Here is a 19,355-nt window from a genome sequence, read left to right on the forward strand (position 1 = left end):
TGGACCTATTGTAGTTTCAACACACAGGATGGAGTCTATTTTCAAGCATGGGGATGTTGCTTAGGCGACATAGTGTTTCATCTCGTCCAAGTCACCTTCCTCAGACGAAAGACCAACATTGCATGTAGATACCTAGATAGTGTTGGACAGGCACAACATAGTGTTTGGAGACCTTCCTTCCGCTAGATCTCCTGATTGTGGGTTTGAGCATGTGATAGAGCTAGAGGAGGGCGCCAAACCCGTGATTGCTGTCCCTTATCATCATCCTAAGTCATTTAAGGATGAGATAGAGAAGACCATCCGGGAGTTATTGGACATGGGATGCATCAGGCCTAGTTCTAGCCCCTTCGCTTCTTCTGTGGTGTTGGTAAAGAAGAAGGATGGCACTATGCGCATGTGCATTGACTACCGTGCACTCAATAAGAAAACAATTAAGAATAGTATTCGATTCCGTGCATAGATGGGTTACTAGATGAGCTCCCTGGGGTAGTGTATTTTTTTGAAGATTGATCTTCAATTAGGATACCGTCAGATTCATATTCGCAAGGACATCCATAAGACCGCATTTAGATGCCACTACAGACATTGAGTTTTTAGTGATGCCATTCGGTCTCACTAACGCACCTGCTACGTTTCAGCCATGCATGAGTCATGTGTTCAATAAGTAGTTGTGTAAGTATGTGCTTGTATTCTTCGATGACATTCTGATATAAAATATAACCTAGGAGGAGCACATGGGGCATTTGGATGAGGTTCTTGGTATGATGGAGGCTCAGTCTTTGTTTGCCAAGATGTCCAAATGTGAATTTGGACTTACAGAGATACTATACTTGGGACATGTGATTTGTGCAGATGGAGTGAAGGTTCTCTAGGAGAAGACACAATCAATGCTAGATTGGCTGCCACCTAAGAATGTTTCAGAGTTGCGTGGTTTCCTAGGATTATGTGCATATCACAAGAGGTTTGTGAAGGGGTATTCACAGCTAGCAGCCCCTTTGACAGATCTTACGCGGAAGGGTGCTTTTAGCTGGACAGATGAGGCACAGAGTGTATTTGACAGACTCAAGCAGATTATGAGCACATGTTCTATCCTAGCTCTTCCAGACTTCTCTCAGCCCTTTGTTCTAGAGTGTGATGCATTAGGAGGTGGCATAGGAGCAATGCTTATGCAGAACCGCCATCCCATTGCATATGAGAGCAAGAAATTGAGGGACAATGAGAGATTGTACTTCACCTACAATAAGGAGATGCTCGCCATCATGCATGCCTTAGCAAAGTTTCAATAGTATTTAGTGGGTGGGAAGTTTGTGGTGGGAACTGGCCACAATAGTTTGAAATACTTCTTGGAACAGAAAGAACTTAATGAGCGCCAATAGAAATGGGTTAGCAAGATTCAGGCATATGATTTTGACATTGAGTTTGTCAAGGGGAAGAAAAATGTTGTTGTTGATGCACTTTCCAGGAGGCCTTCAGTTGTTGCCCTTTGTTCCATGATTGAGATTTCAGTTGATTGGAAGTCTCAACTTCTAGTTGAGTACTCCAAAAATTTGTTCGCATGTGACGTTATGGATGGACAGGTCTAGGATGACAGGTACGCTGTGATTGATGATGTGATATACCACAAAGATAGGATCTATTTAGTAGATTCTACGTGCTATTCATGATATACCTCTAGCAGGACATCCTGGGTACTTCAAGACTTACAAGCAGGTCAGCGAGAGATTCTCATGGAAGGGTTTCAAGGATGATGTCCTACGCTACGTTCGCGAGTGTGTGAGTTGTCAACAAAATAAGTCAAAGAATACTTTCCCAGCTAGACTTTTGCAGCCATTGCCTATTCCAGAACAAAAGTGGGAAGGTATATTGATGGATTTCATTATGGGTCTTTCAAGAGTTTAGGGGAAGGGCCGCATATATGTGGTTGTTGATAGATTGATGAAGTATGCACACTTCTTTCCTATTGCAGCTGATTTCACAGCCTCACAGGTGGCAGTGTTATTCTTTTGTGAGGTATTCCCTCTCCATGGTCTTCCCAGGACCATTGTCAGTGATTGGGATAGTAGATTCATGAGTATATTTTGGCAAGATCTATTCCGACTTACAGGTATAGTGTTGACCCCCCAGTACTAGTTACCACTCTTAGACTAATGGGCAGATAGAGATTGTCAACAAGTGGGTTGAGGGATATTTGCGTAACTATGTTTCAGGTCAGCAGAGAGCATGGGTGCGTTGGTTATACTTGGGCGAGTATTGTTATAATACTACGCATCATATGTCTATTGGCATTACTCCCTTCCAAGCCTTATACCACTATGATGCTTTGTCATTTGTGGATATGGCAGTAGGTGATAGTAGAGCGCCTAGAGCTCGAGAGTGGCTTCAGGGAAGTCAAAATTAACATTCAACATGCACAAAATCAACATAAGCTTTATGCTGATCGGCACAGGATTGAGAGGATCTTTGAGGTTGGTGATATGGTTTTCTTGCGTCTATAGCCCTATAGGTAGAGTACACTCGAGGAGTTGGGCTGAAAAGCTCAGGCCTAGAGTTTTTGGACCATACAGAGTGCTTCGAAGGGGTGGAGAGGTTGCTTACGAGCTTGAATTACCTTCAGCAAGCAAGATACATAATGTTTTTCATGTGTCTTGTTTGAAGAATGCTTTGGGGCAACATGTTACTTCATCACCAGATTTGCCTCCATTGGATGAAGAAGGCTGGTTGATATTGATTCCTGCAGAGATTCTTGATATGAGGGAGAGGAGGCTGAGGAGTAGAGTTATCAGGGAGTATTTGGTACGATGGAAGGACTTGCCGTTGGAGGATGCTACATGGGAAGGTGAGAGGATACTTTAGCATCTAGCTTTGCAATTGCTTGGGGGCAAGCAATTCCGGGAAGGGAGGACTATCATGTCCCTTCCTTGGGCATCTCAAACTTTAGTGGAGGTTGGCCTACTATTAGGGTCTCGTAGGTCAGCAGTGTTGTTTGGGGACCCAACTGGGGGTTGTGGAGCTCAACAGGGAGCTTTAGGGGTCTTTTAGATTGGAGTTTTGGGGTTGAATCCATGACTAAAATCGATGTATTAAAGTTGGCCTTAAGGGAATAGTAAAAAGTGAATAGTAACGGAGAAACATAAGAGGAATAGTGAAAAGTGCCCCCCCCCCCCAAATCCTAGTTACTTAAGTTGTTTTTAAAAGGGGCCAAGTTCACAATGAGGAATTAGACCCTCAATGATATTTTATGATTATGATTTTAAGGCCAAATAGTAACCCCAAATCAGATCGAACTTCTTGGAGAGGGTAAAAAGGCATTTTGTGTCTCATTTGGATTCATTGTAATGACCTCATTTTGGAGAGCAGAAGCAAACTTGAGGGTTTGAACAGATTGGAGCTTCTAGGAATGCAAACTTCTGGGAGAATTTGGAGATTTGGACGAAGACCCTTCTTTCCTGGTGATAGGTTTCAGCATTATCCAGTTTTAGAGTGTAGTTGGCAACATTATTTGGAGTTCTAATTGCAGATTTATCAGCTTGAGGGCAGATCCTCTTCAACTAATTGCAGGTCAGACCTTCTAGAGGTCACTACAACTCATTTCCAGCATTATCTCAGCCAACCGTTCCATCTTGGAAATAAGGGCATCAAACCCTAGGTTGTATTTGGGGTTTTTAGCTAATATTGGAGCTGATCTTCATATTCAATCAGCTGGAAATTTGTATCATACCTATATGCTCAGCTAATGGTATTTACATTGGCCATTTAAGTGAAAAAAAGTCATCTGAATTGTTCTTTTTTGTGTGTTATGCATCATTCCATTTTGTATTAGCAGTGTCTTTCATTTAGCATTCAAAAATCATTCAAAAACACTCAAAAACCAAACAAAAACAAGAAAATCAGTCAAAATCCCTTTTCATCATACGCTGGCCAAGACTTTATCAGCAAACAAACAATTGCAAAAACATCAGAGTTTGGATTAGATTTGATAAAGATTGGGTTGGAGATCTTTCAGGTTTTGTCGACACACTTCATTTTGTTCTCTCCTTTGTGCTGATCAATTCATTGGTTGATTGAAGGATGGGGCCCTATTTTCTTTGCTCAAGGGCTTCCCACACACCACTTCAGCAAAGATTTTCCATTCTTTGCTTCTCACTTTGTGAATTGCATTATATCTAAGTGTTGGTTGTGCTGCCCTAGATGGACTTGATCTTTGCGTTTAGTCCCTGTCACCTACTGGACCTGCCTTGAAAACCTAAGTTGTGTCCATGAATTTTATTTTGGGAGGGGAATTGAGGGGAATCGAGTAGAATATCCTGGTCAATCTCATTTTTTCATTCCAGGTCATCCCTTCTGACAGTGTTGTGAAACATGCCATTGTTGCAGGATTTGATGATGGAAGTCTGATTTGGCTGTATTTTTTGAAAACCCCTTCTCCATAGCTTGCATCACCTTCATTATATTGATATACAATCATAGGCCTAGACATATGCATTCAGTAATAGGACACTTTATAGATGCATTCCAATATCTCATACAGTTGTTGATTTATAATTTCTCAAAAATAGGAGGATTTACAGATGCCACCTCAACAATAAAAATATTCATATCTGTAACTATGGGATTAATTATAGATGTCCAGTAAGAGGACGATTTAGAGATTTGAACCATGACTTCAATTCGGCAGAAAATAAGATTAAAAAACAGCAATTATTACCATCAATTACGACATATTTGAAATTGACAAATTTTTTGATGTTTCAAACCAAAATCTGATTTGAAATCAAATTTCTCACCATAAAGAACGATAAACATGTGTAATGATACCTACTTGTTGTGAAGATATGATAGTGTAGAGGTCTTTGAACTGGGACTTCACTTTAGCAGAACCTAAGATTTCTAAAGCAGCACTTATGATAGTCAACTGCTACATATTTGAAATCAACAATATTTTATAACAAATTTTTGTTTTTCTGAACCAAAATCTGTTTTTAAAATAAATTTCCCACTTTAGAGAACAATAAACATATGTGAGGACACCTGCTATTACACGGAATAGTGAAAGCTCTCAAGTGATCTACTGCCCATTGTGAAGAAGGTTAACCTTCAAAATGTTATGTGCTGGTTCTGTTTAATCACATAATTTTCCATAAAGAAAAGACTCATTATAAGGAGTTTTGTCATACTTATAGACAAGTAAGCATATTCCTATATTTAGACACACTCCTAAAGATGGATTCCTTCAAAAAAGCCCCATCCTTGCTCTATCATCCTAAAGCAATTTTGTGCCTTTAAATATGTTTATTTGCTGTGTTCTTCTAAACAATCTTTGCTCGTAACATATGTTTATTATCTAATAGGCTTATGCTTTAGTCTCATAATTTCGTAGAATTGACACATGTTCTTTTCTTATTCTATCTTCCTAAATAAACTTATTCTTTGTTCACATTCAGCATTCTCGTGTCAAGATTTGTGCCATTAGTGAAATGGACTGGACATATTAAAATGTTTCAGTCAACTCTAGTACAATGCTGAATGAATGTTGACAGCCAACAATATTTATTTCTTTTTCAGTCTCAGTTGAGTAGCTAAAAAAATGTTAGATACTCATTAAAACAAGCATAGATGACAGCAGGTAGGTCATGGTCAACTTACCTTTAAATAAAATAAAGAACCCCTAGTTGCAGCAGCTCACTGGTCAAGCTGCAGATTCATTAATCAGTAACAGCAGATTCCACACAAATCAGCAATAGTTTTCAGTCTGGGGCAGTGAATCTTGTTAAACAAAGGATGCTGGTCATCTGAAGGCACTTTGCTATGTGACTAGGGGTTGTACAGTTATTGGTAGTATGAACTGCATCATAATCACCTTTCTGCGCTCAAATTTCTCACTGGTCAATAGAGAGAGTTGGCATGGCATTAGTTGGCCTAGTTAGCAGCCTACATGCCCATGATGGTGTCATTAGTGGCAGTTCTCTGGGAGAGAAAATAATCATGTTATTTCACAAACTACAGAACATTCATAATAGATATGATGATGACAATGTTAGAATGGATTCATAAGTACTGATGATTTAGTCCATCGACACTTCTTTGGTCTGATTTGTGTTTTTTGTGTGTCTCTGGTGCATATCAAACTTTAATAGTTTTGTTTATGCAGTTGCTAGCTTCTCTATGTAGTGAAAGTTTGTTTGGGGCCACAATACAGTGGGAAAAATAATTAGTTTGCAAAATAAATGTTTTTATGGAAACTGTTGATGTGTTTTTATGCACCTCTAACACAGAATATAATACCAAAAGTATTCTATCCTCTCTTGATCAAAATCTTTTTGGATGCTGAATTGAATGATCAACCAAGATGACTCCAAGGTTTCTATAGTCAGGTCTTGACATGTAGATAGCTCAATTGGTTGATGTGATTGCTTGCTAGTAGTTCAAGGGGACTCACATTGAATTCTCAAATGTTAATATTTTGGATGTTGCTAGAATTTAGATTCTAACTACTTGCTTGGAAAATAAAATGGCAAAAGACATAAGGTTTGAGGAGTCTAATCTAATCCTAAGAATGCAAGAGACAATGAATGATTGAGTGAAATTCAACTAAGCTTTGCTTCGCCATCAAAGAACAACTCCGCAAAGCTAGTGCGATCTCCTAAGGAGAGCAAAATGATGTTGAAATCACCACGAACGACATAACAAGATGATGCATATCAATGAGGCAAGTAGCAATTGAAGCTAAGCTCATTTAAGGATTCCAGTTGACCACACAAGGCAAACTTACAATCAACAAATTGCTAGTGGTACGGATAAACGAATTTTACCATCAATCATTCACAATTCCTTTCATTCATCTAATCAACATGGAAACAAATGAGAAATAGAAATCATGCAACTTGTTGAAACAACACATTTCACCATATCTTCAATGAAAAGAGTACTTCCATTTACAAGTCTTAGCAACAATTTTCGCTTCTGCTACTCTATTCTAACTTCTAACGTCTAATCTATCTATTTTTCTACTGTTGTTAACCTGCTATTAACCTTTACAAATGAGAAGGTTTGAGCCTTTTATAGATATCTCTTTACAATGAGTGGCTCAGATTGATTCACAATCAATGGCCGAGATTACAAGATGAAAACCCTAATTAGGGTTTGTTGTGAAAAACTCCTTTTGGTCAATGAGAAAATTATATTTAATTTGACATGTTACACTTTGAATGTGAACCAATAGAAACAGAGGCTAGTTATCTCAAAGTTTGTGCCTCGAAGGTTGTGCCTTCATGGGTGGAGGCTAGTTAATCTTGTCATTCCTTGGTGTCTTTCTTGACTTCATGTTGTGGAATCCTTAATCTCTCATCATCTCCTTGTAATGTGAACCTTGCCTTGATGTTGTCTTGTTGTTGAACCTAAGTCCTTCATCTTTGCAATGTTTTGAATCTTCTTCCATGCTTTTGAAACCTTGACTCCTTTACATTGTATCAGAGCTACGAGAACAAGGAAAACTCCTTAAAGAATAACTACAAATGAGGAGCAATACTTGAGAACTTCTAAAGAATGCATATATAATAATCCTTGCTCACTTATTACTAATCCTAGAAATGACTATCTTAAGTCTGATTTTAGACTTGCATCTCTGATTTTCAAGCCATTTCAGGTCTACTGATATGTGAATTTTGACAGAATACTGCCTTGATTTTCCTTAAAATGTATTTTTTTGATCAAATGCAATGATCAAAAGTTAATTGCAAAATCACAATATTAGGTAAAATTCGTTGCCTTGAAATGCAGATCCAATTTGAAATTGCTTGATTGCTTTGAGAGATGTTTGAAATGAACATGAAAACATTTCTTTATATAGGCGTTGCATGTCCAAGAGTCGCCACTCTTCACCTTAATCTCTTCTGGGTCGACTTGATTGCACCTTAAATGCCTTTTGAAAATTTAAAATCGAACCTCATTCATTTTGGTGCCAATACTTCCTCATCCCTATCATGGATTGGCATGGTCAAAGGAAGAGAAATTTCGTGGATTTTGATGGGCAAAGGAATAATTTCGGGGTTTGGAGAGGGCAAAGGAAGAATTTCAAGGTTTGGAGAGGGCAAAGGAAATCGATCTTGAATCATTAGCTCAACCCTACTCTCATCAAGACTCCTCCTTACTTCGAATTCAAACCAAACCTTATGCTGATCATGCATGTTTATGAGCAAAGGAAGAGATCCCAGCCAGATCGTAGATCTTGAGGATCAAAGGAAATCGTTCCTGGGCTAGATCGTGGATTCAAGGGGTCAAAGGAAATGAGCCAAACTAGATCGTGGATGCAAGGGGTCAAAGGAAATGACCCGACACTTAATCAAATTTTGCTCACTCGACCTATTCTCCAAACATCTATGCTTTTCATGCTTAATTTGAGCAAAGGAAATCATACAATGTTAGATCGTTCTTCCTCATTGGCAAAGGAAATGACTCATCTCATGGGTCGCTGACCTGGACAGTCAAAGGAAGTGCTGTTGGTGCTCAAAGTGCACTATTAATGCCTTAGAAACCTTTTAAATCTCCACCATAAGGTTTGTGGGGCCCAAGATATGGTACGATAGTGGAGGGAGAGGAATGTGAGGTGTCAGGGTTGGAAATGAAAAAAGATGTGTTGTGAGGGAGGTGGGAAAGAAAGGTGCCATGTGAGGAAGGGAGAATAAATGATAGGGAGTTGGGAGGGATGCGGTGGTGAGTCATAAGAGGTGTGGATGTGGGTTAAGAGTGCTGTGGTGAAGGGAAGGGAAGTTGGGAGGTACACGGGGAAGTTATGAAGGTACGAAGTGGGAGATATAAGGAATAAAGGGAGGTCGTGGCAAGGAAGGGTATAGGGGGTGTAGGCTAAAATGGGATGAGGGTAGGCTAAGGAGAGTAAGGGTAGGAAGATGGAAAGGTATGTTGAGGGAAGTAAAGCGGTAAGGGGTGTGAGATGTGGGTTAGAGGATGTAGGTGTAGTTGAAGGTAGGTGAAGGTGTAGGTGAAGTGGAAGGGTAGGTGATGAAAGAAGATGGAGGGATAAGGGATATAGGAAGGTAGGTAGGTAGAGGAAGAAGGAGATGAAAGGTAAGGGAGATGGAAGTGGTAGTGGGGGTGAAGGTAAAGGTAGGAAGGGGGAGTGGGAAGGTAGGATGGTAGGAAGGAAGGTAGGTGAGGGTGAAATGAGGACAAGGAAATGATAGGAGATGGGAGTGAGTGAGGGAAAATGGAAATGAAAGGGGAGGTGGAGGATAGGAGAATGTGGTGAAGGCATAGAGGGGTGGGAGGTTGGAAGTGAAAGATAGAGAAAATGGAAGGGCTGTGGGATGAAGGAGTGAGATAGAAAGATGGAAGGGAATGGAATGAGGGGAGGTGGAAATGGAAGGGTGAAATGGTGATGGCAATGGTGAGGAATGGAAATGGGAGTTATCGGGTTTGGGCACCCACTGGCAGTGTTGGGAGAGGCAGGTCGAAGGCTTAGGAGGGCAAAGGAAGTGCTGTCAATGCCTTGGTTGCTGATCTAGGCCATCAAAGGAAATATTCATGCCTTAGCCAAATTTAGCGTTTCATCCTATTAAAGCAAGTGAAAGATGTAAATCATTCATTTCAAAAGCCTTGAAAAACAACTGACCGACCTCACTTCATCCTAAAGAGAGCGACTTAACCCGATTTCCTCCTGGCCACTTGAGAAACCACACCCCCTCAGCGCAAAGGCTAATAGCAAAAGACTCTACCACTATCCTAGAAAGCAGAAAAAAGTGGGGGTCCCCATTTGCAATGGGGCTATGTGTGAATATGTCACAACAGAAACATTCCAGAGATGGACAACCTTGATATTTTATGCATCAAATCAGAAAAATGGAACAGGGTGACAATGTTTTATACTAGGTACTTGATATAAATGGAACTGGTGACAATGTTACGGAGTTTTGCATCAAATGTTGCAAAAATGCATCGATGGAAAGATTTTCTCCCCACAAAAAGTTATACAAGATAAGCATTGGTCAACCATCCATAAATATGCAGAAAATATCAAGGTTTTTAATGTTCAAATTTCAATGCAATCTATTTCATGTTCTTAATGTTTTTTAGTATAAACTTTACATAGTGTGGCAAAGTTTGATTTGCAGGTTCTTATACTTATTCCTTACACATCTTTCTATAACTAATATTTCAAGTACGATATGTATTTCCACCACCCTGCTGCTGCCCCCCAAGGCACCATGCCCCCACTGTCCCCCCAGCATCCTTGAAACCTGTCCCCTCGTCCCCCTGTCCCCCATCAGAAAACTCTGTGGAACTATGATTTTATCCAAACTGAAATTAGCATCATTTGAAATGCAATAGGAATTGCCAGCTCTATCTGTGCTTTAAAGTCGAAGAATTTCAAGAAACGAAGACAAGTGATGTAAACAAAGCTTTAGAAAATGATATATCTTCAAAGATGGAATTATCTGTAAAGAATTTTAAGCATAAATAGCATCTCAACAGTATATCTATCACCTTTCGTTGAGCTCATTCTGGCTTTTTATTCTTTTGATTTGACCTTTGTGCATTCATTATTTTGGGTTTTGTCAGACATCTAATATAAATGCGCATAGTAAATACGGCTTATCTTTTGGTCTGAGTTACTAGTTTGGGTAAGTTGGTGTATTTTTTTTGAGTAGGGTACATCAATACAAAATTTAAATAAAAATCATAAATACATACATATATTGGCTGAAAAACAGGAACTAATTTTTAGTAATCACATACATACATATAATAAACAAGACAACTATTTTTTATTTCAATAAGACTATGTACCTCAATATTTAAAGCTCTAGCCCCCATTGTGTGGACCCCATCAAGAGTTCCATTTCGTGTCACTCTCAGGTGAGAGCATCTAGGATAAAATCTAGCAAACCACGAAAGCACATAAAAAAAAGCCATGACGCTAATGTGGGGATTAAACCATGTGTTGATTAATTTCTGAAGCCAGTAATTTTCTTTTAACAAATTAACAGAGAAACTCAGCAGGTAAATACTCCAAGTCTCGATTTAAAGACAGGCCATAAAACCTTAAAAATAAAAATGAAAAGCAAAAGTGAAAGAACAGCATAAGAACTTAAAACAGCAGCAGCACCAACAATAATAACACCAACAAAATACCATCATTATTATGCTCATACACATTGGCCATCATAAGACAGAAGTGTCAGAAGGAGAAGCCTTACTGAATGATGGCCTTCCTACAACATTTTCTTGGCTTCCTAACTGTAATGGTGCCAGTTTGTACAAGTCCCCTGTGTTAACAGAAAAATGGTGCTTGTAGAAGGGAAGTGCAGGGGTGTTCTGTTAATTTGTTCTGCGAAGTATGGCAACATAAAAAAATTAGAGTGCAAATAAAAATTACAAACGAAAATAAAATTTAAAAAATGTTAAATACAGGCAACAGTTTGTAGAGGGTTATCTTTTTGAAGCTGGATTTGGCTGGCTATTTTTATGGACATACCTGGTTGATCCCTGGGCTCAAAGTTGACACCTTGTGCACACCCACAGCAGACAGTACCACGAAACTGGATCCAGTTACCTGAATTTTTCTGAGGAGCTGGTAACTTAGCTTTTTCCACATGTTGTTGTAAGTTTGACTAATTCATAATCTTGTTTAGTTTGGGCAACACCATATATTTTCTCTTATATTCTGAAGGTCATACAGTAATATAAGCTTGTGTTTCTGGTGATTTCAGAAGCTTAACAGCATTCAATCCTGTTAACCACATCATTTTATTTCAGAAGGAATATGTAGCAAAAACTTATATATCTCTGCTGAAACTTAAACTGGTTTTCTTCAAATATTAACATGTTTGTCTGACTTTTTGTGCATTTTACAGACAGAAGGTGTATCTCCCGAAGCTTTGTATTCAAAGCTGCTTCATGTTCTGAAGTTTGTATATCAGTATATTTGCTTTGAAAAAGGGATCTGGATGAAGCTTATTGGGAGATTAATTTGGCCAAAGTTATCAGAGGCAATTATTACAAATTGTCTTGCCAAGGCATGCTACCGAACTGTTCTTTGTTTGATAATAAAAATCTGATTAAGCTTGCTGATTTAGTATATCCTTAATTCCATGGAAGATGTTTTCTTAATCTTTATCACAGTACATCTTTTAGGAGATCAGGCCTTTCTCATGTGTACTGATTTGTCTTGGGAATAATATGCTCCACTTTAGAAAAATAGCTGGTCACTTGATGTGGTCCCCATAATTTGGACTTAAATAACATTAAAAGATATTTTGATTGTGGAATTCTGGAACTTTTTGTGTTATCTCTGTTCCTTGTATCCTTCACTTATCTTGTATAAAATGCTGAAATATAATTTATATATTTAGTTGGCTTTGAGTGAATGGTGATCTCTGAACATTATCATCAGTGGCTTGACCTGAACAATATTTTTATTGTAGGCTGTACCTGATGAAGTTTCTGAAGTTACAGAGTTCCAGATGGTGGTGAAATTGACAAGAGACTTTGAGCATGAATTAAAGGATATGGCATTGATATCTTCATCTGATGATAAAGATGACAGACTGAGCAATTTTGCTTTAAATATTGAGATTCATTTCGCTTCAAAAAAGAAAAATTACATCTTAGCAACTGTGCGAAAACTAATAGTTCAATCCAATTTCAAGGTTTTATTGGTAAATAAAGCTAATTCTATAGATTTTCTGCCGTGTAGCTATTTTTTAGTTTTATATCTGACCAAGGGAAGGGTTCTAAATATGACTATTTCAATATTTCACAGGCTGTTGAACTGCTTTTCTGGCCTTCCACATTGGCTGTTTCATTGGCTGCAAAACAGTTAATGGAGATAGTGCATGAAGCACTAAAGGTATTTGAACTGCCAGATTGAAATTTCTTTAATAGGCAGCATCACTTTCATTTTGTTGACTCCAGTAGATTTTTCAGCAACATTTATAATTAACGTGCAAGCAATCCTAAATATTTGTAAGCCTTAACACTAAATTCTGTGTTCATCACTTAAATATCTTGTTCCAGAAAATTTCCCTATAAAAGAAAAACAGACGTTTGAATTGGTTTATTATATGGAATATTAATTTTGAGAAATAGTTTATGAATAATTGTTTAATAGGAACGACATTAACTCTACTTGATTGAAATTCAAAGTATTCTACTTAATTTTCCTTGTGTCAATTGGCTACATTTTTTAAATCTCTTACAATACATCTATTATAAATAGACATATCCATACAGATTTCAAATAAAGCCATGGAAGGTTATATATATTTCCTCAAGTATAAATTACAATACTATTTATAATGTTTGAGAATTATTTAAAGGTAATAACAACATTATGCATTGAAGTTAAGTGGTCACTGATAATTTTTTTCGGTTGTGTAGGATGCATGTTCATCACCTAGGCAGATAGCATTGGAGTTCTATCATGCTGTACGAGATGCTCTTCTACTATATAGAGCTATTGTTCCAGTAAAGGTTTGTATGGACACCTTACTTAGAATTTGGGCTGGACAAAAATTATTCCCAATTTGTGAATTTTTTGCTATTTCTAATTAGTACAAAGACAAAGAATTTGGTTTTAGCTTTTTAATGTTTTCCTTTTTTGTTCGTTAGTTCATCCTTCATGAAGAATTCAAACCCATAATATGAAGAATGTCTTATGTGCAATGTATGCAATGAAATAATTTTAGTAGGAAAAATCATCATGCTGCTTGAGATGCTCTTCTACTTTATACAGCTATTGTTCCAGTCTATGTTGTAGGGTTTGGTAGAACACCCCTCCCTGGTGCCCATATGGGTTTGGTTCAGGGCCAAGACAGCCTAGGGTTTGCCTAGGGACCTTGGATGGATCTAGGTGGACCCAAGGGCGACCTAAGAGAAAAAAATAAAATAAAAATCATGTTTTGAAAATATTTTCGTAAACGAAAAAGTGTCAATACCTAATTTCATCCTTAAGGGATAAAATTGTGGAAATCGTGTGTGCCATGAAGGTTGCACCTCAACCCCATTGGGATTTCCACTCCTAGACCCCAATAATTGCCATCCCCAAATCTAGGCCTTTGTTTTTCGTACACCTGGGACCCGCCCCTACATCCCCCCCTCCCTTCATTGGAGACTTAATGGAATATAGCTTATTTAGCTCGAAGTTAAACATTTCTACAGATTGTGTTTTATTCTTCAACAAAGAGGAATTGGAGCATATACCTCTTTATCCACTTAGGTAAGTTCAGCTGATTGGGTGCAAAAGAAGCTAAGGATTTGGTCTTTGTGTACACTAACTTGCATCTCTTGTCACATAAGAAATTTAAATACAATGAGAGGGTGATGAGGAATTGGGATCTAACTCTCGAGTGTGTTGGCTTCGATGTTATTGTTGCACAATTTGCCAAAATTTCTTTAGATGAGGCAACTTCTACATATGACATTCCTAATGGAAGTGGCATTGTAACTTCTTGTTCAAATGGAGTTGAACCAGTGTTGATTTTGACGCTCTTGATGAAGGACAATATGAATATTGAATCACAATGAACCAAAACTTTTCTAGGTTGTCCCTGCCATTCATTGCCCTTTCCACACACATTTCTAGAACGCATCTTGCATGATGTGCAGTCTAGGTATATTCCCATGGCATTCCTGCATACCTGCAATGTCCCCAATTTGGGGATGCCTAGGAAGGTCCAGGTGGATACATCCCCAGTGAACAAGGTTGATAAATTATTTATTTATTCTATTTTTAATTCTACTTTTTTAAACATAATTTTGATTTGACTTATATATTCAAGCCGGTGATTTGTAAACTTAATTATTGTCATGCCCCTGCCATCATGCCCCCATTGTGATAAATAAAGGAGAAACAAAATAATAATAATATAGGTCGACACTTGCAAAGGATATTATAATATATTATTCAGAAAAGGATTATAAAAATAGATTAAAATCTCTTTAACTGGTTGGCAAATTGCAAGGGAATAAAGTGATTTTTTAATTAGTAATATTAATCAGCTAATTGTAAAAGGGCAATGATTCCTCTAAGGGGCATCGAATGAAAAGAGATGACAAATGGGATGTGTCATTTAAAGAGAAGTCATATCCCATGTTTGTAACCTTTCGACCCCTATTGAGGATTATAAATGGGACGGACCTGCTTGTGGGAAGGCATCAAGAAATTCTGATCTGGAATATAAGACAGTTCCTAATGGATGGGAAGAATCATTGATCTGAAATCAGATATTGAGCCAAATAAGAGCAGAGTCTGATTTTATGTAAGCAGCCTTGAATTAGTAAGGTTATGAGTAGAGATTGGATGATCAAGTAGTAATGAAGAACAAGAAATCTGAATATCAAGGGATGAATGAATTCAGCAGAATGGAATCAGATTAGAATTCATATATAATTTGCATTCAGGAAAAGCAGCCATTTGATTTAAGCAAAGTAATGCGTTTGCAAATATGGTTAAGTCTATTATCTATCATATCTCTTATGAATATTTGATTTATTTATTAATTTGAATTATTAATCTATCTAGATGTAATATCCCATTTATGAACTGGGATTAGATAGTGAATAATAATAATAATAATAATAATATAAATAAATAACGAATAATAATATAATATTCGGTAAGGAAATTAAAAAAAGAAGAAAGAAGAAGATAGCGATTAAAATATATTGAGGGAACCGTGAAATATTATAGATGAGACTATTTCCTAAGATCATAATACTAAGTATATAGAGTATCTCCATCATATAAAGAGGACGGCGATTATCTTGTGAAAAGTCAAAATATTAATGCAGATGATGGTAATAAGATTCAAACGCTAAACCTTGAGGCGATTTGATGTTTCGAGCTTCCTAGGCAGTAATCGAAAATTGATATTACTGTCGTTAATAATGGTAATCTCCAAACATACGATAACCATCCTTTCCGATGGACCGGCACATGAACTTCCGCTACTATGTCTATAGAGGACAAACATTTAACGCCACTAAAGGATGCATCTCTTCACCAATTACGATAATATGCAAGCAACAATCGCTCTCTGAAAAAGACATCGAAGATCTTAAGATGACAATTGACCAACCCAAACATAAGGAATAAGCCGATAAGAGAAGGAAGGAATGCGATCTTATGGGATTTTGGAATTAATGCATTAGAAATATTGAAAACAGCGCCATTCCCTGAACATCAGCGATTATTAGAGATCTGCCATCAATTAATGAAAGGGAATCAATTCAACATAAAATAATTAGTCACATAACAAATGGAAGTTGTTGATAGCTAGGATAACTAAGTCAGATTAGGAACTAACTATATAATTAATTAATGTTAGTAAAAGGTACGATGTGACCTTGGGATGCAACCCCTTTATTCATATCGTTTCTGGACTTATTAAAGGGATACCCACCGACCATTCCAGGGGATCATGAGACATCTTCTATTCCTTAGTCTTTTGTGAATCTGCTCACCTGGAGCAATCAACCTTTAACTCTTGGATGCACAGTAAAACATATCAGGCACATCACCTATCTAATTTGCTATAAGTCACCAGATAAAATGGGTAACCATCCATATCTGAAGATAGTATAGAATCGCTGCGTCACATATATATCAGGGAAGCAATCATAGACTGAATACAGTATACTATTGCGTACATCGATAGTCTTAGTCAGAAACAACAAACTGAGCAACATAGTTCATGCTGTCATATCAGAGACAGCAGAGACACTCTATCCATACTCAACATTGATCATTTTTGCATATCTAAGTCTTATATCAGGGATAGCAGTGATAATCTATCCTATTGATCAGTAATATATATTATATCAACATATTATAAGTAGTATTATTTCTGCATTCAGTGGTGCCAATTAACATTCTATTAAACCCTAATTATCAGGGTTCATAAGGAATTTGGGATTTGGATAAGGAAGAAATCCCTTGAAATTGACTTTTAAGTTAATTGTTGTCCTATTTTTAAGTATTAACAAAAGGGGACATTACACTAGATTCTTAGAACGAGTAAATTAATCAATTTATCGTCCTACAAGCAGTCATACATGAGGTTAATAAGGAAACATGTTAGGGAGATGCAATAGACCAGTTCCCACAATGTAAGTAGACCACCCCAAGTTGGATGGATCGGAGGTCCTGCCACTTGTGGGCCAAGGGGTTGAATTGTCTTGGTTGGATGTTCTGTGCCCTTGGGCTTAGTTGTGGTGAGCAGTCTCCTAGCGCCCTTCAAATCCCTAATATGGTTGGTTGTTGGAAAAGAAACTATAGTATGAAGTCAAATGCATTTAGGTGATGTTTATCAATAGGACTCATCATGATCATTTTGTTGATGTTAATTGATTATTTACTTTTAAGTTCAATAGCTTTGTGATTTAGTTATAGAATGCTATTTGTAAAGAAGTCGTATTGTTGGAATTGTTACTTTTGGGCAAAAATCAGGTATACCCCAAAAGGGGACATTAGAATTGGTATCAGAGCACTAATCGTGCCAGCCTATGGGAAAAACGTACTTTAACTATTGTTCAATTAGGAATTGGCAAGGAAACATAATAGGGAGATGTAGGAGTATGGGTTCACTCAAGTAGACCACCCATTGAGTTGGTTTGCTTGTAGGCCAGGGGGTTGAATTGTCTTGATTGGATGTTCTGTGGCCTTGAGTGTAGTTTTGGAGAATAGTCTCCCGACACCTTATTGTGCTTTTCCCTCAAGTTCTTAATATGGCTGGTTATTAGGAATAGATTACATTGTGCATGCTTTGCGTCTTATGTATTTACGTGTATTTATTGTTTGCCCTCTCGGGTGAATAACTTAAAACATAAAGCATGTAATGCAGAATAGTAACGCCATAGATATCAGACAAAGTATAAGAGATTTTATTCCGTTTGTAATTGTGTGTTACAAGTTACATTCCGAAGTATATAAGGATACCGAGGGGGTGCGAGCGCCAATCGTCGCACCGCAACTACCACCCCTCGGTTGCCAACTAACCAAGACAATTACACATAATTAACTAGTCTTATTTTCGTGTACAATAATGCCGCCAACATCATCCCCCCCAAAAAGAAAAGTCGTCTCCAGGCGACTAGCAACAAAAATGGAGACAATGCAACCCATACAAAATATATATCAGAAAAACTAAGGAGGGGGCTGGGGAAGCGTCCCTGAAGTAGAAGGCTGAGAGGTCGGTGTCTGGGCCGCCAAGCGGGCGCGAAGCTCATAAACCTGCTGAGTACGTGCAGTCACATCTCGCTCCCCCACCAATACTTTCTCCAAAGCCATCTTCACCATATGCGTGGCCTCCAGCAACTCCTTCTCTTTGGTATCCGCTGTCGCCGTCATACCGACCAATCGAGTCTGCAACAGGCTCCTCTCGGTAGTGACTGCCTCTAACTCCTGCTGCACGAGGCTCCTCGCACTCTGCTCCGCCGACAGGCTAGACTCTACCTCCGCCTTCTCTGCGCGGGTCATCTCTAGCTGAGCCAACAACTGGGCCCTCTCTGCTGCCCAGGAGGCCTGCTGAGTGGCCACATCCCTCTCCAACTCGACTCTAGCAGCCTCGCGGACCGCAGACTCATGTTGGGTACGCCTTAGTGCATAGTAGGCGTCCCGGTAAACCTGTTCAATCTCTCGGACAACTGCCGTCACCCGACTCTCCATAATGGGTTGACGCACCCTCCAAGCCTGGAGCATCTCCTCCGTCTCAGTAGTCAGCCATCCCTGAGACTCAAAGCATGTAGTAAAGGCTGCGGGGCAGCCCACCTACATAAACCGTAGGGCCCTCTCCAACTCCACCACAACCTGCTACAATGCTTGCGTCTGGGCAGTGGCCACCACCCGCCTACCCCTCGTCACCATGTCAGCTAGATAGGCCTCAATGTCCTCCCCCTCCTGCTCCAAAGGCTATGAAGTCTCTGGCGGAACTGACACAACCGCATCCTGCTGTGAAGGTACCTCCTCCGCCACTAGAGGTGTACCATCCCCCTGCTCCTGCTCCTGCTCCTGGATGGCAGAGACGACCTCTCCTGCCGCGTGCCCAACTGCTGGTACATGTGTCTCGCCCGAGGAATCGTCCAAGTCGACAACCTCTGCTCTAGTCTCCTGACACGGTGAGAATACAACAGCTCCCTTCAGTTGTACCAATGTCATTTGAAATCGCTGTGTGAGCCAGCTCTCCATAGCAACGACTGACGGGTCGGTATGCATCTCTACGACCGGGGGATGGGTCACTATCATCGGCTGCTCCAACAAAGACGCAGAAACAGTCACCACCGCCTCAGTCCCCACAACGTCCAACCGCACCTGAGGCTCCGTATCCACCACCTCCCTTAGCCCC

The 19,355-nt window shown here is 38.9% G+C and overlaps 1 protein-coding gene across 5 annotated transcripts in view; it reads left to right on the top strand.

Annotated features, from left to right (window-relative positions):
- The window catches only part of LOC131029698 (centromere/kinetochore protein zw10 homolog), a 211,385-nt gene that overhangs the window by 74,191 nt on the left and 117,839 nt on the right, over positions 1–19,355 (top strand). For 3 of the 5 annotated variants that reach the window (XM_057960297.2, XM_057960299.2, XM_057960295.2), the window contains exons 4-7: positions 11,868–12,029; positions 12,438–12,671; positions 12,776–12,862; positions 13,393–13,485. In XM_057960297.2, coding sequence (XP_057816280.2) covers positions 11,868–12,029; positions 12,438–12,671; positions 12,776–12,862; positions 13,393–13,485 — 576 coding nt within the window. The remainder of the gene's footprint in view (positions 1–11,867; positions 12,030–12,437; positions 12,672–12,775; positions 12,863–13,392; positions 13,486–19,355) is intronic. The other 2 variants (XM_057960296.2, XM_057960298.2) reach the window with 2 other exon arrangements.

Source organism: Cryptomeria japonica, chromosome 9, assembly GCF_030272615.1.
Source record: "Cryptomeria japonica chromosome 9, Sugi_1.0, whole genome shotgun sequence".
In the NCBI taxonomy this organism is placed as follows: domain Eukaryota; kingdom Viridiplantae; phylum Streptophyta; class Pinopsida; order Cupressales; family Cupressaceae; genus Cryptomeria; species Cryptomeria japonica.